The 20,836-nt window shown below is 57.6% G+C and overlaps 2 protein-coding genes across 10 annotated transcripts in view; one reads left to right on the top strand and one right to left on the bottom strand.

Moving 5' to 3' along the window:
- Positions 1 to 425: 425 nt before the first annotated feature.
- DDX39A (DExD-box helicase 39A) lies at positions 426 to 8,850 on the top strand. The gene is made up of 11 exons (XM_002920972.4): positions 426 to 582; positions 4,578 to 4,789; positions 4,924 to 5,051; positions 5,902 to 5,994; positions 6,373 to 6,556; positions 7,274 to 7,392; positions 7,736 to 7,867; positions 7,967 to 8,076; positions 8,180 to 8,324; positions 8,463 to 8,610; positions 8,698 to 8,850. Exons 1-11 carry the CDS (start codon positions 461 to 463, stop codon positions 8,712 to 8,714), a joined length of 1,410 nt encoding a protein of 469 aa, XP_002921018.2. The 5' UTR covers positions 426 to 460; the 3' UTR covers positions 8,715 to 8,850.
- An 87-nt stretch (positions 8,851 to 8,937) lies between these two features.
- The window catches only part of ADGRE5 (adhesion G protein-coupled receptor E5), a 35,674-nt gene continuing 23,775 nt past the window's right edge, over positions 8,938 to 20,836 (bottom strand). For 6 of the 9 annotated variants that reach the window (XM_034657902.1, XM_034657900.1, XM_034657897.1 and 3 more), the window contains 19 exons: positions 20,680 to 20,730; positions 20,353 to 20,472; positions 19,674 to 19,829; positions 16,101 to 16,232; positions 15,378 to 15,524; positions 14,790 to 14,936; positions 14,655 to 14,701; positions 14,467 to 14,544; positions 13,358 to 13,535; positions 13,169 to 13,276; positions 12,728 to 12,951; positions 12,002 to 12,181; positions 10,996 to 11,187; positions 10,499 to 10,725; positions 10,324 to 10,390; positions 10,111 to 10,202; positions 9,854 to 10,022; positions 9,667 to 9,765; positions 8,938 to 9,582 (listed from right to left, as the gene is read on the bottom strand). In XM_034657902.1, the coding sequence (XP_034513793.1) occupies positions 9,553 to 9,582; positions 9,667 to 9,765; positions 9,854 to 10,022; positions 10,111 to 10,202; positions 10,324 to 10,390; positions 10,499 to 10,725; positions 10,996 to 11,187; positions 12,002 to 12,181; positions 12,728 to 12,951; positions 13,169 to 13,276; positions 13,358 to 13,535; positions 14,467 to 14,544; positions 14,655 to 14,701; positions 14,790 to 14,936; positions 15,378 to 15,524; positions 16,101 to 16,232; positions 19,674 to 19,829; positions 20,353 to 20,472; positions 20,680 to 20,730 (2,444 nt within the window). In that variant the 3' untranslated portion in view covers positions 8,938 to 9,552. The remainder of the gene's footprint in view (positions 9,583 to 9,666; positions 9,766 to 9,853; positions 10,023 to 10,110; positions 10,203 to 10,323; positions 10,391 to 10,498; positions 10,726 to 10,995; positions 11,188 to 12,001; positions 12,182 to 12,727; positions 12,952 to 13,168; positions 13,277 to 13,357; positions 13,536 to 14,466; positions 14,545 to 14,654; positions 14,702 to 14,789; positions 14,937 to 15,377; positions 15,525 to 16,100; positions 16,233 to 19,673; positions 19,830 to 20,352; positions 20,473 to 20,679; positions 20,731 to 20,836) is intronic. The other 3 variants (XM_011227239.3, XM_034657899.1, XM_011227240.3) reach the window with 3 other exon arrangements.

The raw sequence follows: 20,836 nt of genomic DNA, 5'->3' as shown, positions 1-20,836 counted from the left end.
GAATAAAATTCTCAGCAAATGGGAACTGTCACGGCGGGGGAAAACTGTCCTCTCCGCGCTGGAGTCATTCCGACCTCCCAATCCTTGTCAGGACTCTTTCAGAGCCTCCACCCTGGAGAACCAAGAGGCCGCGGGTTGACGCCCACTTCAAAAGCCCTGAATTCCAAGCCTGGCGTAGAAGCTACGAAACAGAAAGGCGAGGCACACGCCAAAAGCAAATCATCCCCTGCTTCGGTTGCCAGTACTAAACATGGCGACGCCCACCGAAGTCAAACCTCCAGTCACGTGACAGCGCACGGGCTCACGTCGGCCTTAGCCCAGGGCGCCTACTTTTAGATTGACCAATGAACCCGAAGCATAAGGCACGCCCTGTTTCCTCTCTTCACCAATAGCCTCCAGACGCCTCCTGCAGGATCCAATCATCGCTTCCGCCTCTCTTGAATGAAAAGCCTGCAGTCCAATGAGCAGAGCCGCAGTCCCTCGTAGGAGGCAGGAAGCGCTACCGCTCTTGCTGTGGCGCGCGACCGGTAACCGGAGTCGGACGGCTGTCCTCGCAGCACGCGGAGGCGAGCGGCTAACCAGGTGAGCGATGGGCCCGGGGCGCGGGGCCGGGGTGCGGAGACTTCGGACCTGCGGGCGAGCGGGCGATGGGAGACGCCGGGGGTTAAGGGGAGGAGGAAGAGGAGGGGGCGCGAGACAAGGGGGGGCGGGGCGGTTGGGGCATCCGCCGCGCGCGGCCGCGGCCGTTGAACGCCACAGCGCGTGCGCAAGGAGGGCCGGTGGTGGCTGTTGGCGCGCGGGGAGCGTCTCCGCTTCCGGGAGTAAGCTGTCATGGCGGCCCGCGGGTCGAGCCCGAGCTGGGAGAAAGCCTGTCTGGCCTAGGAGACCGCCTAGGCCGTTTGGAGAAGGACTCGGGCGGGGCGATGCCAGGGTCTGGGGTTGCGATGGGAGAAACCCGACAGGCTTCTCCAAGTCCGAGGGACCTGCCCTCCCCCACTCTGCTATGTTCTTGCTTCGTGTTTAGGGGATTCGGGGTTCCAGAGATATAGAGCAAAAAGTATGTCTCAGAGGCGGACTCCGATGTGGAAGTCTTCCCTGAGGACACTTTGAGAGTGAAAGGGTACCCGTGGGCGCGTCTGAATTGTCACTTTTCCGGTGTCAGCTTTCAAGTTCATCTGCTCTTGGGGCCTCAGCCGGCGCAGCTACTCCCGCTGGGTGGGACAAACCCCAACAGTCCTTGCTCCCTCTAATTTGTTTTGAGCTTTAGATTTTGTCTCGCCACTTCTAGAAGATTTTGTGCCTCAAACTCAGACTGTCCCTGAATCTGTCTCCCATAAGAACAAAACAATTTCTTTTGACCTGTACCTTTTAAATGCACCGTCTCCTCTTGGTCACCCAGGTTTGAAAATCAGAGTAGGTGACTCTAGCTCTTCTCTGCCCAGGGATTGCACAGGAGATGGCCCTGTCCTGTTGAGTGTTCCACCGTATTCTTCCCTCATAATACCCCCACACTGGTTAATCCTCTCTTGGTGACTGGTTTTCCCTGTTGCTGGTCTCATTTCCCCACTCATCTTCTACTCCCGAGTAAATTGCTCTGGGACAGTTGAGTCACTCAACTCAAAAAATTAATCAGCAATTCCCTATTGCTTAGCAAATAAAGTAGGAATGCCCTCAACCTGAACAGCTTTCCCAGCTTTGTCCTCTGCCTCTACTTTACTAGCCAGTCTTGCTCTCCATTCCTCACAAGGGCCTGGTGCTTTGGGACTGATTTCCTAGCTCCTGTTCTTGTCTCTCGGCTGCCTGGGAAGTAACCCCTTCCTGTTTACATTACTTTTTTTTTCCCCCCAAGAATCAGATAAGGGTATATGCTTGCTTTAGCCCCTAAACTCTGCCTTGAGGCCTCAATTCTAATTGAATTCATTCATCCATTGCTGTTGAGTGCTTATCTGTTTTAGGCTCAGGGCTGGCAGCCATGACCTAAAAAAGGGTGTTTTTTTTAGGGGCACCTGGGTGCCTCAGTCGTTAAGCGTCTGCCTTCGGCTCAGGGCGTGTTCCTGGGTCCCTGGGATCGAGCCCGGCATCAGGCTTCTCTGCTGGGAGCCTGCTTCTTCCTCTACCACTCCCTCTGTTTGTGTTCCCTCTCTCACTGGCTGTCTTTCTCTCTGTCAAATAAATAAATAAACAAACAAACAAACAAATTCTTTAAAAAGGGGGGGTGCTTTTTTAGTTGTGGCCTGCAAGAAATGCCCTTCTGGAGCAGGAGGCCTGAAGAAAGTAGGGGGATTCATGACCATTGTGGGCAGTGGGAACAGCAAGTGCAAAGGTGCTGAGGCAGGTTTGAGGCACAGCAGCAGGGCCAGTGAGTAAGGGTGATGCAGGAGATGAGGTTTGAGCATAGAGCGGGGTCAGTTCATGTAGGGTCTCAGAGGTCATGGTGAGGATTCTTGAGTTTTATTCTGAGCACAGTGGACACCTGTGGAGGGTTTTGAGCAGAGGGGTGACATTCTCTGATGTAGCTTTAATGGGCTCCCTCTGGCTGTTGTGGAGAGAGAAGATGGAGGAGGATGGAATGCAGGGAGACCAGTGAGGAGACTATTAGCCTAATCCAGGCAGGAGATGATGGTGCCCAAATACCTGTCAACTGACAGTGGATAAACTGGTATATCCATACAGGGGAGTGTTGAGCCAACACAGGGAATGAGGTATCTATATGTACCACAAAGGGGATCGGTTTCAAAACATGCCGAGTGCAAGAAGCTGGATGATTGGTGACATACTGTATGATTCTGTTAATGGGATGTCTGAAACAACAAATTCATAAAGAAGAAAGTAGGTTAGTGGTAGCCAAGGGGGTTGGCAGGGCGGATGATAGGTAAAGGGTATGGTCTTTTTGAAGACCAACTGGAATGTGTGGTGCATTCCAGCTGTGGTGATTGTTGCACATATTTCTGACTGTGCTAAAAATACTAAAAGTCAGTGAATTGTACATTTTAAGTGGTGAACGGTATAGCATGTGAATATCTCAGTAAAGCTGTTCTAATTTTTAAAAAGAAAGGTGAAGGGGCGCCTGGCTGGCTCAGTCAGAAGAGCATGCAACTCTTGATCTTGGGGTCCTGAATTTTAGCCCCACGTTGGGTGTAGAGATTATTTAAATAAATATATGAAAAGAAAGAAAGGTGAAGGTAGCTTGGGACCAGCGAGGTAACAGGGGCAAGAAGTGGCCTAATTGTCCCAGTGGGACCTGTTGGCTGACTGGACAGGGGGAGAGAAGAGCCAGTGAGAGAATGGAATTGACTTTTTTGAGAAGCAAGTCTGCAGAAAGAAACAGAGGGTTTTGTTCGGTATTTTGAGTTGACGTTCCGAGGGGAGAGGTGGACGAGCACCTGGGTGACAGAGGCTGCTATTGAGCGGAGCTGTCAACTGCATAGGGACAGAAGTTTAGGCGGTCTTCCGCACAGAGGTGGTTAAAGCACTGGGGCTGGATGAAGTCATGGAGAGAAAGAGAGGGAGGGCCAGAAAGTGGGCCCAGGACCCTCCAGACCCAGCTCAGGAGGAAGAGTGACTGCTTCAGCACTTCTTCCCTCTAGACTTGGAGGCTGGGGTGGGGTTGGGAGGACAAAAGATCTTATTCTCACTTGTAGCTTGGGTCCCTTGTAGTTTGCACCCCGTAGGTGCTGTTCATGTATTGGATTAAATAAAGCAAGGAGGTGAGCAAACTTTGTATTAATTCTGTTTTCCATCTCAGCTCTATTTTTATTGGCCTGGGCCCAATGGGAGGCCTGTTCATGAGAGTACTTAATTATTCCCCTGTGCAGACCACAGATAGCGGGAGGAGCTGGGGTAGGGCAGACTCTGCTCTCTCACAGACTCAGGTCTCTCCAGCATTCTGGCAGCCACATCTCCTGGTCTCAGGGGTCCTACCCTGTGCAGGCCCGGTGGATGCCTTAGGCAGTGTGTTGGGGGGGGAGTGCCTTTAGGTGAGGTGGGCTGAGGTGGTTCGTTAGAGTTTTCTTGGTGGTGGCAGTGTGCTGCAAAAGCTTGGGGGTAGGGGCTTGGTGAGTCTGAGTAGCCAGGCAAGGCTGGGGGTGGTTTGAAAGGGGTAGTATGGAATGAGGTGCGCAAGGACCAACGAGGAGGGATGTGAGAATCATGGGGAAGTGTGGGCATTTCACTCTGAGAGCGGAGGGAGGCCCTGGAGGTGGAGGGGTGTGTGCCTGTGTGGGCGTGGGGGACGGGGGCCCAGGGAAGGATGAGGTGGCTTACAGGAGGGCAGGGTGTGAGCACGACAGGCGGAGGCGTGGCGGTGCTGCCCAGGTGGAGCTGCTGGGACTTTCTGCAGCAGTTGGTGGCGGGGCGGAGGGGTATGAGGGAAAGGGGTCAGAGGTCAGAGAGTGATGGCCATCAGCTTCATCATCTGCGTCCTTTCTGTGCTGGCTTGTAAGACTGCTCCAGTGCCTTACCCCTCTTGGACCTGTGTCAATGGACTGCAGTTGCTGGGTGGCCTTCTCCTTTGATGACCCTCGATGGGTGGGTTTTTTTCATTCACCTCCTTCAGCTCTTCCTCCCTCTGTTCTCAGCACCATGGCAGAACAAGATGTGGAAAATGAGCTTCTGGATTATGAGGAAGATGAAGAGCCCCAGGCTCCTCCAGAGAGCACTCCTGCTGCCCCCAAGAAAGATGTCAAGGGTTCCTATGTTTCCATCCACAGCTCTGGCTTCCGGGACTTTCTGCTGAAGCCAGAGCTCCTGAGGGCCATAGTGGACTGTGGCTTTGAGCATCCATCTGAGGGTACGCCTCCCTGCTTCTCCCTGCCAAGAGTGTCCTCTGACCACCCTGGCTGTGGCGGCCTCAGCCACCTGGCGAGGAGCCCGCACACAGGGAGCCTCCAGTTTCTGGTCACTCACGCGCGCTCTCTCCCTCAGTCCAGCACGAGTGTATTCCCCAAGCCATCCTGGGCATGGACGTCCTGTGCCAGGCCAAGTCTGGGATGGGCAAGACGGCGGTCTTCGTGCTGGCCACCCTGCAGCAGATTGAGCCGGTCAACGGACAGGTGGGTGGGTGGCCTCCCAGTCGGGCCCGCGCTGCCTGAGGCATCAGTAGCTACGGCTCCCCTTGTTAGAAGTTTCCGTTCCTGTGTGCTCTTTGCGGGCTTTCAGGATTAAGTACTGTACTTAGTTGTGACAAAATCCCCCCAAAAATGATAAGCTGAGAGGGAAAACTGAAAAAGTGCCCGTGATTTTACTTGCCAGAGATATAGCTGTTAATTTGTCCTGTGCTTTTCTAGATTGTACAAGTTTATCCAGGTGAGATTATACTGAATAAGGATTTGTTAACTATCGTTGCTGCTGACAGTTATTTCCTCACACATGAATTTTGTTGGCGGAGAAGCGAGGTGCATTCCTGTGCTCTGCTTTTGTCACACTGGGGCACACAGCCTTGGGCTGCGTGTGGGTGCACGAGCCCTTGTTTCCTAAGGGCTGACTGAAGGAGAGGGAGATTGAGTGGGAGGCTGTGGTGTGGTCGCAACACTTAGCGTCGTGGGTGTGAAGGCGGGAGCAGCCTTCTTCGGTGGTCCTGGGCCAGCCAGAGAGCAGACTCTCAGGAAGCCATTAGCACGGGCTGCCTCACCCCTAGGTCTCACTGTGGATGCTGGCAGCGGGAGAGGGCCTCGTTAGCTGCAGGGCCGTAGGGAGTGAATGGCCGGCGAAGGGTGGGGAGAAGGTGGGGCATCTGCACTGGACCTTCCAGCGGTTGGAGGTGTGGGAAGCAGTCTAGCAGGCACCCTTGAGGGACAGGGGCCCAGTGGGCATGGGCCCCCATGGGAGAGCACTGGTGTGGGCTCTGGCTGGGGTAGGACTTGGGACACCGCCTTGAGTGTCTCTCTTCCACCTGCCCCGCAGGTGACAGTCCTGGTCATGTGTCATACGCGGGAGCTCGCCTTCCAGATCAGCAAAGAATATGAACGCTTCTCCAAGTACATGCCCAGTGTCAAGGTAAGTCCCCTCCGGCTGGGCTGGGTGTGCTGCTTGGTCCTCTGCGGCCTTGCTGGCCCAGCTCTGGCCCAGCCTGTGTTTACCAAGCTTGGCGGCAGAGGCTGCCTTTGAGGGTTGTGGTGGTTTATGCTCCTTAAAAGCCTGATGAATTATGCATGGCCCCCAGAGGCCTGTGCTGGTCCCAGCCATGGGGCTGCTTTCCAGCGGAGTCGTGGCCAGGCTCTCGGGCCTTTCTGGTCCTCAGGCTCTAGCTCTGGGGGTAGGGGGCTGTTGGAGCGTAAGCTGGGAGGGCTACAGGCTGGGTGGCCATCAGCGTGGAGTGGGTGTGAGCCTTCAGCACTTTGACAGGCCAAAGCAGCTTTCTCTCTACCCTCGTAGGTGTCCGTGTTCTTTGGGGGCCTTTCCATCAAGAAGGATGAAGAAGTATTGAAGAAGAACTGTCCCCATGTCGTAGTGGGGACACCAGGCCGAATCCTGGCACTAGTGCGAAACCGGAGCCTGAACCTGAAGAACGTGAAGCACTTCGTGCTGGACGAGTGTGACAAGATGCTGGAGCAGCTGGGTGAGTGTCCTCCTCGGGTCTGGGAGCTGCCGGAGGCCCTCCCAGCCACACCCTCCCCACCCTCACAGCCCCCCTTAAGCCCCCCAGACTTCAGAGCCAGGTGGGCCCTGACAGGACAGGCCAGAGGTTGCCCCAGAGAGGGGTCATGTGGGTAGCTGGCACACAGGTCTTCTATAAATGACTTTAGGGAAAGTTCTAGCATTGACAGAATGACCTGCTGCTTCTGAGCCCAAGCTGAGTGGGGCCACAGAGCCCAAACGAGCCGTGTCCGGGCCTGTGTACATATAGGCCCGTGGAATGCAGTGGCCTTGCCGCCTGCTGAGTTAGTTCTAGCCCCCTGCCTGCCCTCAGTGAGCCCCGCCAGGGCCGGTGGGAGATGGGGCTTGTGTCCTGGGAGGCAGCTGCAGCTCTCACCCCAGCGGCTGTCTCTGCCTCAGGCTCCCCTCCCTGAAGCGTGGCTCGAGGCGCGCTGGCACGGCTGCTCCGCTCTGGCGGCGTGTAAGTGGATGGCAGCTCCTCCCGCGCCTGTGCTCACCCCGAGTCCAGCCCCTCAGGCACCTGGGACTCGCCCCTCCCTCCACTCCTCGGCTCACACCGCCCTCGTCATGGCGCTAACGGCTCCCTGGCACAGGTTGGGAGGAGCTGGGGCTGGCCTTGGGTGGGGGTCGTGGTCTGCCAGGCAGTCACGCCCACCTGTTTCTTGTCCTCCCCACCCAGACATGCGGCGGGACGTGCAGGAGATCTTCCGTCTGACGCCCCACGAGAAGCAGTGCATGATGTTCAGCGCCACCCTGAGCAAGGAGATCAGGCCGGTCTGCAGGAAGTTCATGCAAGACGTGAGTAGGGCGGGACCGTGGCCGCGGCCTCCGTGCACCAGCTTTGGCCGTGCTGGGTTTTGGGTCCTGAGCTGTTGCTGTTCCAGGACACCCACACTTCCCTCACTGCACAAGAATGCTGAGAGGCCCCGGGCCTGCCTTCCCTCCTGTGTCTTGTCAGCCTGGGAGCTGAACTTGGTCTATACCTGCGTCAGACCAGAGCTTAGGTCAGCTGTTGGGAGAGAGGCATTTACTGGGGGGCAGCAGGCCCTCCGGGAATCATCGCAGCATGGAGTCCTTCCGCTAGAAGGTTCTGGCGGGCCAGATGCCCAGAAGTAAGCCCCACCTGCCCCTTCCTGCACAGCCCATGGAGGTGTTTGTAGATGATGAGACCAAGCTCACGCTGCACGGACTGCAGCAGTACTACGTCAAACTCAAGGACAGCGAGAAGAACCGCAAGCTCTTCGATCTCTTGGATGTGTTGGAGTTTAACCAGGTGACCCCGTGTGGCCCTTTCTGGGGTTCTGGGCCTTTGTGAGGCTGGCGCAGGGGGACTCTGACCCTGACCGCCGCTTCCTGCCTCCCTCCCTCACAGGTGGTGATCTTCGTGAAGTCAGTGCAGCGCTGCATGGCCCTGGCCCAGCTCCTCGTGGAGCAGAACTTCCCTGCCATCGCTATCCACAGGGGCATGGCCCAGGAGGAGCGGTGAGTGCATGCCGCCCGCACTGGCCCCTGGCAGGCACCTCGTGGGGAGTGCCACTCAGGAACTCCGTGTCTGATGGCCGCCTCTTGTTCCTCCTGCACCCAGTCTGTCACGCTATCAGCAATTCAAAGACTTCCAGCGGCGGATCCTGGTGGCCACCAATCTGTTTGGCCGAGGGATGGACATTGAGCGAGTCAACATCGTTTTCAACTATGACATGCCCGAGGACTCGGACACCTACCTCCACCGAGTGAGTGGTTCCACAGAGGTGTCACTTCCCTAACGTCCCCCTCCCAGGGTGGGGGTGAGTGGGGACATGGCCCTGCTTGTCCTCAGATCCCCAGCTTGTGTCTCTGTGGCCTGACCTCCTGTTCCTTTCACCCTGCAGGTGGCCCGTGCAGGTCGCTTTGGGACCAAAGGTCTGGCTATCACTTTTGTATCTGATGAGAATGATGCCAAAATCCTCAATGACGTTCAGGACAGGTTTGAAGTGAACGTGGCAGAACTTCCTGAAGAAATTGACATCTCCACATATAGTAAGTGTTGGGCCGGGCCAGGGGGCTGGACCCAGACAGGAACCCCCGTTCCCCATCTCACTGACCTCCCCTCTGTGTGTCTTACAGTTGAGCAGAGCCGGTAACCACGCGCTTGATGGCCAGAGCTGCCGTTTCCTGAGTGCTGCTTCCAGGCGTCTTTCTAGGCATCAGTGGGCCTTCCTTTTTACTGTTTAAAAGCTGTAGATTTGTGTAAGAGTAAAGTTTTATTACGGAATCCTGGCTCTCGCCTTGTGTGTGTGTTAGTTCTTAGCATTTCATGGATGTAGCAGGCCTGGCCAATGAGCTCCAGCCATCCCCCACAGGCAGTTTCTGTATCAGTGTGATATTTAATTTTTAAGTGTCAACATTGAAAGGTTTATACAGATTAAAACAAAAAAAACATACAATATCCACAACCTTCACAACAGCGAGAGCCTTCTGCCTCCAGGGGCAGATGGGCCTCTGTACCGTGAGCCTCAGGCCCTGGGGCTAAGAGGGGCCCTGCCCTTCTCCCACCCCTGGCCTCAGTCTTAGCTTAAGGTGCAGATTGAGCCCCAGGACCCTGGCCTCTTGTTCTGTGGCAAAGACAGATGAGGGGAAAGGCCAGGCTGGGCACAGGAGTCCTCAGTCTGTCCAGGCCTTGTGTAGCAGGGTAAGGGGCTGCAGCCCTGGGCCAGCTCCTGCCTCCATGTTGGGTCCTGGCTGGGCTGGAGCAGAGGGGCAGCCAGAAGCAGGCCCGGCAGGTCCAACTCCCCACCTGGCTGCGTGTTCTGGGGTTTGGTCCCAGACTACAGCTGCTGTCCCCCTGCTTTCTATGATGCACGTGGGGGCCAAGGCAGGAGGGCGGAGAGAGCAGAGTGATGAGGGAGGAGGGGACAGTCTTCAGCATGTGCAAAAGCTGCTGAGGTCACAGGAGCTACTAGCCTGGTCAGACCCGTGCTGTCACATACCGGACTCAGAGGGCCTGTGCGCCTGGTGAGAAAGGAGCACTGTGAGAATGGAACCTCGGTTGGGTGCCCTCTGGCCCGGCACCCCGACCCCAGGCTCAGCCCTTACCTGCATCGGATTGTGGCTGGTGCCAGACGTGGATGTGGTGAACTCCGAGTACTTGTTCCCTGTGACCCTGCCGGCCCACCTTCTGTACTCCTCCCTCACCTGCGGGGCCCAGGGTGCCAGGTTAGGGAAAGGGCAGGCCCCAGGAGCGGGGGCCCCGTGCACCCCACCCACAGAGGCTGCAGCCCACCTTCTTGTTGAGCAGGCAGTGGAGCACAAAGAGGAAGAGGCCTTGCAGGCAGTTGAGGATGGTGAAGGTGTAGGACAGCAGCGAGCTCTGCGGGTCGAAGAGGAAGAGGCCGAAGACCCAGGTGCCGCCCAGCACAAGGAGCTGAGCCACAGCCGTGATGGTCAGCACCCTGCAGAGAGAACAGGGCTTCAGCTGGGGAGGCCCCACCTCACACACCGTCCTTTCCCTGCCAGCCCCCTCCCGGCCCCTGCTCTCACCTGGCCTTCTTTAGTTTCTTCATGTCTGGGTTGATCTCAGAAAACTTCTGAGTGAGCTTCCAGACAGTAGTCACGAAGACCACAGCATTGCACTGGGCGGGGAGCAGAGAGTTCGCATTAGGGGCAGTCCTTGGAACTGCAGGGAGGGACCTGGTCTAGCAGGGCTCAGTGTGGGGCGACGCCCCTCAGGCTGTGGGGACGGGGGGCGCTTACCAGAACCACGAGGATCACAGGTCCTAGGAAGCTCCAGAGGAAGCCGCTTTCTCGGTCCAACCAGCAACTGGGTGAGCGGGGAGGGGAGGGTTCTGTCAGAGCCCCGGAGGGGCGGGGCGCTGTGGCGCGGACTGGGGTCCCCTGCCCTCCCGTCGAACCGCCAGCCTGCACTCACTAGAGGTTGTGGCCATAGCCCTCGCTCTTGATGGCCGCGGAGATGGCCACGACGAGCAGGGGCACCCCGTAGCCGATCAGGCAGAGCTTCCACTTGCTCAGGCCCTGGCCCTGGAACACGCGCACCACCAGGAAGTAGAGCTCCACTCCCTCGAGGCTCATCCAGCAGAAGGCGGCCAGGAAGAAGTAATGCAGCAGTCCGGCCACCAGGCGGCAGCGCAGCCCCGGCTGCAGGGCGGGGGCGGGGCGACGTCAGTGCGGGGCGGGGCGGGTCCGCCAGGGACCGCCCCCGCAGAGCCCACCCCCCGGGTGGGCGGGGCCGCGGCCTGAAGAGTGGGTGGGGGTGGGCGGAAGCCGCCGACCGCGCGGGCGGAGCCGTGTGCCTGCCGGGCTTGTGGTCTCATCGAGCCCCGGGGGTGGGCGGGCCTCCCCCTCTCCCGGGCCTCGCCGACCTAGCGCTCCGGCAAGGGTGGGACCCTCCACCTGCCCGGACCTCACCTCGTCGCCTTCTTTCTCGATGCCCGCCAGGAAGATGGCGGAGCCCACGAAGAGGCAGATGCAAAGGTGCAGGTGCACGGTGGTGCGCGAGCCCTGGATGGGCCGCACCAGCAGGAAGGTGAGAATGCACAGCAGCAGGCAGACTAGCGACAGCGACAGCCCCACCTTGGTGATCAGGGTCAGCTTCGGGTCCTAGATGTAGGAGGGGGGTGCGTGTGCCTCGGTCAGCGCCCTGAGAACTTCCTGCCCTCGTGGGCCCCGCCACCCAGACCCATCTGGGGCCTGCCCTGCAGGTCTCTGCTGATGCCGCTCACCTCCCCCCACATCCTCTTCGCTCAGCACCTGAGCAGGCCTCCTAGATACCACGGCCCCCCCCAACCATGGATGCAGCAGGAGTCCCCAGTTCCTCCTGATGGGCCTTCCCACTAAACACCCAGACTTCTGAGAAGCTTGCCAGTGAAGCCTCAAGGCCACGTCCTTCTCTTCTAGTACTGATGAACCCATCTTTCTGATCCTCCTTTCCCTCATCTCAAATTTTACCCCTTCCACACCTGCCGCATTGTCAACTCACTGAAACCCACCTTGTTGTCCTTCCTGGACCTTTGGCTTGGACCACAGCCTCCCCTACTGTGCCTGGCCCATTCCAATTAAACGTGTGGACCAACTTGCCTATGGATCTCTGAGGCCACAGACAGAAAGTTGTGCTCCCTTAGGAGCTTTTAGCAATATTTAACAACTGGTTTGAAGTGGACAGTCAGAGGGGCGCTAACCAGAGAGGGGTCTGCAGTCCCAGGCCACACCGTTAGTTGCTGAGCCATGGGGAGGCCTGGCGGGGCGGCAGGGCAGGGGGGTCCCAGGGAAGGGGCTGGGGGGCATGGGGTGGGGCCACCGGGGCTGTGTGACCATATAGAGCCAGTTAGGCCATACCGTCAAGAACCAGCGGCCTGTCTCACCTAAGCCAACCTTGCCACTGGTGGGCTTTTGCGGGTGGCCCCTGGCTGCTCACCTCTATGTCATAGTGGGCCATGAGGATGGCAAAGCTGCTCAGGTGGTTGCACTGGCACGTGGTGCTGTTATTCCTGGTGCCCAGGGTCTGGCAGCCTGTGGTGGCCCAGTACCCGCCCTTGGTGCTGTTACTCTTCCAGAATGCACAGATCAGCTCCTGCCGTGACTCAGGTTTCTCCCCCTGTGGGCAGGCGGGAACGGTTGGAGAGGTTAGCCCATTCTTAGGTCTTGGGCTGGCGTTGGGCCTGAGGAGGGCTGCTTTTCCTTTAATAAGTATTTACTGAGCACCTACTTTGCTCTGGCACACGACGAACAGGGCAGACACAAGTCCCTGCCCTTTTGGGGTTGGCATGCTAGTGGGGGAGACAGATGTAAATAACAAATCTAGCAACTAAACTAGATAGCATGCTGGAAGGGAGTAAGTGCTGTTAAAACAAGAGATACACTGCATAGGGGAGGTGGAGCATAACTACAGATTGTCATTTTAAATAAGGAGGTCAGGGAAGACCTGAAAGAGGAGGTTCTATCTGAACAAAGACTGGAACTAGGTAAAGGACTGAGTCATGTGGGAGAAGTGTGTCCCAAACAGAGGGCACAGCAAGTGCAAAGGCCCTGAGGTCTGTTTGAGGAAGGAGAAGAGTGGGGAAATGAAGGCTGCATAGGAACCACTGTGACCTTGGCTAAGGGGTGAGCAGTAGGGCTGATTCCTCCCCATCTGAGGACTCACCGAGTAGGAGAAAGCAAAGATGACGGGGGAGTCAAGTTTCTCTGTGTTCGTGTTGCTCAGAAAGACCAAGTTGACTGGCGAGAGGAGCAGAGGCTGGGCACCATGGACAGGACGCTGGTACTTCTTCTGCAGCTCGGCTTTCTTCTCAGGCTCCAGCTCCATGGAGGCCTTGGCCAGCAATTTTTCCATGTTCCGGCTGGACAGGATGCCCATCACGGTGGGGCCTGGGGGACAGACAGGTTGGCTACCTTCTCCTGCCCTCCCTCCTCCTATGTCCCATCCTGCTTCCTAAAACCTCTGATCCAGGCTCTCCAGTCCGCCATGATGCCTGGGGGCCCTGGTGATAGCTCAATTTCCAATTGTTACATATTCAGAACCTCACCCCTAGCCACATCCCCTCCCCCGCCCCCGCTGATGTCTCCTCGGATTCCCTGCCCTTACCCGAATCCCTGGCTCCAGTCGCCACATCCCAGCTCAGCAGCATCCGTGCATGGCTCTGACCTATGGTGCTGTTTCCCTCCCCATGCTCCTGGATCATCAGGGATAGCTCTGAGGAGAGAGGGGCAGTGACTGGGGGTTCTGGGTGTGAGATGGGGTCCAGGGCTGGGGCAAGGCAGGGCAAGGTCTCACCTGTGTCTGAAGAGGTAAGATAGGTGAAGGAGTCTCCAGGCATGGCCTTGGCCAGCGTCCTCAGGACTGTTTCGAGGCCCAAGAGGAATTGGGTGGCCATGCGGTGCCTGTCATCTGGGAGCAGGGTCTCCAGATCCGTGGAGGCATTCAGCATCCCATCCATTGAGTTGATGAGCTCCTGGGAGTGATGGGTGACAGCTGGTGGGTCACTGTCCCGCAGGGGCTTCCCAAAGGACCCTGACCGCACCAGCCCCCTCCACCAAGGGGCACACTGCAAAACCCCCTGGGGCAGCCCGGGGGACAGTGCGTTGACAGGGGAATCACTGAGATGGTGAAGTGGTCAGAAGATAAGCGAGGGGACTGAGTATAGGCCTGTGCACGTGGACTGCGACAGTGGTGCTTAACTTGTCCCAGGTGCGGGCTTCCCGCCAGGCTCTGGTCTAGGTCTGCACTGCCCAGAATGGTTGCCACGAGCCACGTGTGGCTCTGGAGCACCCGAAATATGGCTCTATGTTGCAGTGGTAATATTTTGAATCTACTGGATTAAATGCAATCTTCACATTAATTTCACTTGTGTATTTGTTTATCTTAATGTAGCTACTGGAAAATTTAAAATGACACAGGGACTCAAAGGTTTCTACCCGACTTAGCACATAGGTGAAAACTTACATATAATGCCCACTCTTTCTTTGCCAGGCCCTGCTCTTTCTTTGAACTTTACTTCTCTTAGTTCACGTAAAACCTTCAAACTGTATACAGCAGGCACTATTTTCAGGTGAGACTGAGGCCCAGGGAGGGGGAGTCACTTGCCTCAGGTCACATAGCAGAAAGTGGCAATGGGTGAGAGTAGGGTGGTGGGATGGAGAGGATTTGATCCTTCATGGTCTAACCATGGAGGTGAAATTTCTAACTGCTCCATTCTTTTGGCATTATCGTCCTTCGTGTGTGCACACACATGTGCACGTGTGTGTGTACACGTGTGTGTACGTTTTGGGGTGTGTATGTGTGTCTTTATTTGTGTAACCCCAGCTTGGGCTTTCTCCACCGCATGGAAGCATCCCTCAGCCACCCCCGTGCTGTCCGGGGGTCCCCTCAGCTCTTGCTCTTACCTGCATGGTGGCCTGAGCCAAGGCTGGCTTGAAGCCTCTGCGCAGGTCTTGGACTTTTTCAAAGAAGTGGGACATGCTCTGAGGAGAGGGGACATGAAAGGGGTCAGAGAGCCTCACGTGTGGGTGGGGGAGCAGGGGGGAAATGGGTGGATCAGGCGGGCTACACAGAGGGATTCCTGGCCACTCACCTGGCTCTGGATTCCAGGGGGTGGGGTCCAGGTGGGGAAGGACATCTCTGCAGGGGGTAGAACACCATTCATTAGGTGTGACAGTGTGTGTGCCTGTGTCCGGGGCAGGGTCAGGGGTCAGATCAGACCAGGTACCTTCACAGATGGTGTTGGGCTGCTTATCCTGGAATCCGGGTTTGGGCTCCCAGCCCCGGAGGCAGCGGCACTTGTACGAGCCCGCGGTGTTGATGCAGACGGTGGAGTTATGGCACCTAGGCGGCCCGGAGCTGCACTCGTCCACATCTGGGGACACAGAGATGAGGGTTAGGACCCCTTTCCCCTCCATGCCCTGCCCCCTTTTCCCTGTGTTACTGTCCCCCCTTGGCTGGAGGCGATAACACCTGCTGACCCCACACCCTGATGATGCCGCGGTTACGGGAAGTGTGCGGAGCCTGACAGGTGGCACGTGAGCCCCGTACAGAAGTGCAGGTTGTGAATATAGAAATACCTTTGTCCCAGGTAGTAATTAGTTGCTGCCTGGAGTCTTCAAGGAGCCTGCTCCTCGGTACCCCAGCTCCTTCCCCGGAACCCCCCAGGTCTTTTCCCATCCAGCCTCAAAAGAATTAACGCCTGGCTCAGCAGGGCACCCCCAGGGCTCATTCTGCTTGGTTTGTATGGGTGCCACTGAATATGTGATCAGATGTTCTGAGTGTGAGTCCAGGATGTGGCGTCTGAGCTCTGCACCTTCGCAGACGGTGTTGTTTGGGCCGTTGGGGGACCCAGGGACCGGCTTCCACCCAGGGCGGCAGCGGCACTCATAGCCCCCAATGTTGTTGAGGCAGTGGGTGGAGGTGTGGCATGGGTTCTGCCCCGACGTGCATTCATTCACATCTGAGGACAAAGCCGAGGGTCAGGGTCCCCTCCACTCACCGCACCCCTTCTCACTGCCTGGCATCAAGGACCCCATTATTGCACATGCCACCACCTGGTGACCTTCAGCTTCAATCTCAATGCACCTTACAATGGCTTCCCTGCAAGACCGGCATGGCAGGGACCATGGTCCCCAGTTTATAGGCTGTGAAACCAGGAGGGAGATTGAGTTGTGGAACCTGAACTTTCTTTCCAAGGACTCTTGCCTACTCCCTCCCCTGCTCTGGCCCAGGTTCCCTTTCTGGGAACTGGAGGTGACACCTTCCTGTGCTCCCACGTGACAGATGAGGAGGGATGAGGCCAGGAAGTGTGCACAGGGGCCTGGCCTCCACAAGGGAACCCCAGGCCCAGAAAGCCCTGCTGCCTCCCTGCTCTGTGGTGGGACCTTCCGGGGAGGTGAATCCTTGGGCAGAGCAAAGCCCTGGTGTTTCGGGAACCTGAGGGTCTTCTCCCTCCTCCTGACGCTGCGGGATCCGCCTCAGCCCCCCCAGCTCCAGCGCAGCCTCACGGGCGGGCGGCGTCTTCCAAGGCCTCTACCTGTGCACAGATTCGGGTCGCCCGGGTTGAGCTCCAAGCCGGGCGGGCACTTGCAGGTGTAGCTGCCCTGGGAGTTGATGCAGACGCTGCGGCTTTTACAGACTCTGGGTTTCAGCTGACATTCGTCCACGTCTGCAAGGGGAAGGAGAGGGTGATGGGTGCCTGCAGCTGTGTCCTGGGATAGAAGCATCGGGAAGGCCCTGCTCTCTGCTCCTCAGTGAGTGAGTGCCTTTTCTAATTCACATGGAGGCGTGCTATGGGCGAGCATGGTGGCCCAGAATGCTCTGTTGTCCAGATGTTGCCAGAAGTGGTCCAAGTCCTCCCCATCTGCCAGCTCTGGCTCCCTCGGCCTCTCCGGGCAGCTCCCAGCTGGTGCAGGGTCACATGACCACCTGTGTCCCAGCCTGACGACCTGGATGAGTCCAGGGTGGGCCTTCCTGGGAACCGCGTGCAGGGAAATACTGCATTCCCGACCGGGACCTGTCATGGCTCCCAGCGATGGCCTTTGTCCTAACTGCCCCAGGGTGGCCGCTCACTGGCTGAGTTCCCGCTTGGCGTCCCAGTGACCCTAACTCTGAGATTCCAGCTGCACAGAGATGGACCAGACCCACACCTGTGCCAGGCCCTCCAAGGACGAGGCTCTTGGGTGGGGCAGGGAGAATAAGGAGGGTGCCAGACAGGCCAGGGCCGCCAGGACAGTGGGCACCAGGCTGGGGAGGACAGTGTCACTGATGTCCAGTCAGGCAGCCTTAGGGCAGTGAAAATGCCTTTTTCTGATTCCTGTGAAGGCATCGCCTGGACTGGTAGGAAGTGTGAGAATCCACATGTGAGCAAGGCCAGTGGCGAGTGAGGTCTGGGTGGCTGGAGAGCAGAGCAGGTGCTGGTGGGTGAGAGGTGGCCGACGTTTCTGTCTTCTTGGCCCTTGGCCTCCCACCAGGGATGCAGACACTGGGCCCAGCTGAATGGGGCTCAGCCTCCATCTTCTGTGCCTGAGAGGTCCAGTGCCCCCGTGGGACCTGGGTTGACCTCCTTGGGAGAGGGTCAGACCTGGAGCAATGGTCTTGGATGACAGCCTCTCTTGTTGTCTGGTCCAGGCGGGAGCTTCTTGGTTCACCTGACTGTGCGAGTGTGTGTGCATGTGTGTGTGTGGGGTGGGGGGTTGGTGTCACCTGACCCACCCCAGACACAACATCCTCTGGGTCCTGGTCATCCAGGCTAAACCAAAGCTACCGGGGAGGGTCGGGACAGAGCCTTGCGCAGGGAAACAGAGGAAGGCCGATGGCTGAGAAGCCGGGGTCAGGGCGTCAGGAGGAACCTTCTCTGGGCGGGATGCTGGCCTGCCGTGCAGGAGGGCCAGGGGCTGTGCGCAGCCCTCAAGTCTCCATCCTCCCACTTTTCCTGATGGGGTCCCTGGCTCCACCGTGGACGAGGGTCTGAGACGGCTCCTGCTATGGCCAAGCCCATGTGAGCTCCGGCGGGGGCAGGTCTCATCCAGGGAGTTCCTGATGGTGGCGAAGAGGACGGCTGTTGCGCAGGAACGGACCTCCTGCAAAGTATCTTGAATGCCACTCGCCTCCTGTTTTATGCAAATAAGACGTCTGGTCCGGGAGGCAGGGGGCAGTCCAAACATCCGAAAGTGACCCTCTGGGGAGGGTTCTGGGCCTTGGGATTCAGAGAGGTTCGGGCACCAGGGGGGGTGCCCAGGACGTCCTGTGATGCCTGGGGAAAGTGGAGCAAGGGGCCCACAGACGGGCCCGGGTCTCACGCTTGCGGCAGACCCCAACGCCATGACAGGGCTGCATGTGTCCTCAGCTGCAGCAAAGGCTAAGCCCATCACAGAGCTCCTGTCTTCAGACGGCAGGCCCTGCGCCAAGCCAGCAGACTGTTCTCTCCCTGTCACCCAGCTTGAGGTCCACGGTTGTCCCCCTCCCGTCTCTTGTTCACTCATGGCCCTGCCCAGCTGCCTGACAGAGGACCCTTCTCTTAGCCCTGGCCTGTTCTAATGCAGCAATACAGCCTCTCAACAACCACAGCCACCACCTATGCTGGGGGCTCACAACGGTCAGTGGGTGGTACCCCCTATCCAGGCACACCGAGTGGGATCTGTGATCGCCATGTACAGTTGGGCAGGTTGCTCAGTGCACAAGGGTGTCGGGCCCAGGAGGCAATTGGGAGTTGAAATCCAGCCCGCTCTCCATTCCCCAAACATGCTGTGTTCACCTGGAGATGATGGACCTTTTTCCATTTCATGTAAAGGCTCCGTCCTCTGGCCAGGCCACATGTTTGGGCCACAGCGTTCACCCAGAGAACTCTAGGGACCAGCAGTGCTGTGGACAGAGCCCTCCCCCTGGGTGCCACGAAAGTGCAGGTCCTCCCTTCCCTCCCACCAGCGAAGCTCTGCAGCCCTCTGTCTGCATGTAGGGCAGGGCGGGGCTGGCGACCAAACTGTGGGCTCTTCTCCCCACAGCAGGGTGGGCCTACAGACCCACCCCAGAGTCCTTTGGACCCTCAGCTCACCTCGTCCTCACCTCTCACTTCTGCTCTCCTTCCCTGCTCTCTTTCTCTGTTCTGCACGAACCCCCNCCCCCCCCCCCCCGGGGAAGTAGTTGCTCCTGCCCACCCACTGCTGGGCCCCCTGCCCCCTGTGGATACCCAAAGCCCCTTCCCCTGCCTGCTGTTCTCCCAGGAAGGGGGGCAAGGCCTGGTGATGTGCGGAGGCCGGGCTTCTCCTGGGCCCGAACCATGCATCACCATGCAAGACCACGGCAAGAGATGTGACCGCGGTGTGGGGGGTGGACGGGAGCAGCCGCTCTCTGTGCCCACCCTGGGGCAGACCCCGGGGGTGCCCATCCCAGAAGGGGTGCATTAAATCATAATGAGGATCATTCAAAACCCAATAGCCACCATTCTGTGCTTTGCTGTCTCTATCTTCCCAGTTCTATGAGGTAAGCACCATTGTCACCCCCTTTTTACAGATGGGTAAACTGAGGCATGGAGAGATGAAAGAACTTGTCCAAGGTCACACAGTTAACAAAAGGCAAGACTTCTTTTTATCTGTAAAGAATAGGGACTCTTGGGGTGCCTGGGTGGCACAGCAGTTAAGCATCTGCTTTCGGCTCAGGGCGTGATCTCGGCGTTATGGGATCGAGCCCCACATCAGGCTCCTCTGCTATGAGCCTGCTTCTTCCTCTCCCACCCCCCCTGGCTTGTGTTCCCTCTCTCGCTGGCTGTCTCTATCTCTGTCGAATAAATAAATAAAATCTTTAAAAAAAAAAAAAAGAATAGGGACTCTTTTTTTTTTTAAACACAAAATCCCAATAATATTATTACATCTTGCACATTAATGGTGATTTCCAGTGTCACACACACAGTTCTCAAGTGGCAAAGCCAGGGTTTGGGTGCTTGGCCTTCACACCACCCTGCCTTTCTGTGCTGGGGGCTCAGGAACAGGCTATACAGACGTGGGTGCTGCACCCTCTAGTCTGGGCCTCACCCCCGGGGATGATTCAGGAATGGCTCTGGTGACCCCAAGCCTCATGGACGGGGAGATGGAAGGGGCGGGGTGGTTCTTACCTTGACACGTGTTCTCACTCTCATTCCTGAATTCTCTTGCCCCAGAAGCAAGCTCAAATCCTGGAATGCACGTGCAGTAGTAGCTGCCCTCTGTGTTCTGGCAGTCTGCAAATTTTCCACAGGACACTGTCGAGGACGGCCCACACTCATTGATGTCTGGAACACAACAGGGCAAAGGGTCACCTCTCAAAGGCACGAGTTCCTTTAGGAAGAGTTCCCTATCCCCCACCTGACTCACCAGCACGGGGCCGATGCTTAATCAGTGTCTTTTGGGAAAGGATTAGACTCTTAAGCTATACTGCAGAGGCTGGGCTGCAGCTAGAGCAAGCCATTCCTGAAGCCCACTCAGTCAGCTCTGCTCTTCTCTGCCCTCTGGCTTGGCATCCTGGATTTGAGCTCAGTAGGGAGTGCTGAGATGGGGGTGGGGGTGGCAGCTCTGCATCTTCCTCCCCAGTCTTGGAAGTCAAAGTGAAGCACAGACGCTAGAGCTCCTCTCTCTCCAGGAAGCCATGTTTATTCACTTATTTTCCACCTTTCTATCTTTTCCTTTCTCTTTTCTCTGCCCTTGATGACAGTCCCAAGGCCAAAGGCTGAGACCCCAACCAACAGTCGCATCCCCCACAGGGACTGGGTACGCCCCACCATCTCTGCGCCCCTCCACCACTCCAAGCCCCTGTACCATCACAGCTCTCCAAGATGCTGGTGAAGATCTCCCCGAATGAAGAAATGTATCCCGGGAAGCAGCGACAGGCAGTGGCATTGACACACGTGGATTTTGGAGGGCACCAGCGAGCACAGTCTGTGGGGATGGTGACCACAGTCAGGAGGTGAGGTCTGAGCCAGGTGCTGGGGAGGGGGACGGGATCATCTCCAAAGGAGGGGTTGCTGGGAAGGGCAGCCCTGGCCTCCCCCCCTGCAGTAGGCCTCCCTCCTGCCTGGGCTGTGGGGGTCTAGGGCCCCTTCCCCAGACTCTGACTGTGGACTACTTTGCTCCCAGCAGACTCACCACTGGTTTTCTGGGATCCAGCTTCCAACAGAATCAGCAAGACACCCAGCACTGGAGTAGAGAGAGAGGGTGTGTGTTGGGGGGTGTCCAGACCAGGGAAGGATTGATGGAGAACGGAGGGTGACACATCTGAGGGAAGGGGGCTGCTGACCCCTCC

The sequence above is a fragment of the Ailuropoda melanoleuca genome, chromosome 4 (genome assembly GCF_002007445.2).
Source record: "Ailuropoda melanoleuca isolate Jingjing chromosome 4, ASM200744v2, whole genome shotgun sequence".
NCBI lineage: Eukaryota > Metazoa > Chordata > Mammalia > Carnivora > Ursidae > Ailuropoda > Ailuropoda melanoleuca.
This window is presented reverse-complemented; position numbering and strand designations above follow the sequence as displayed.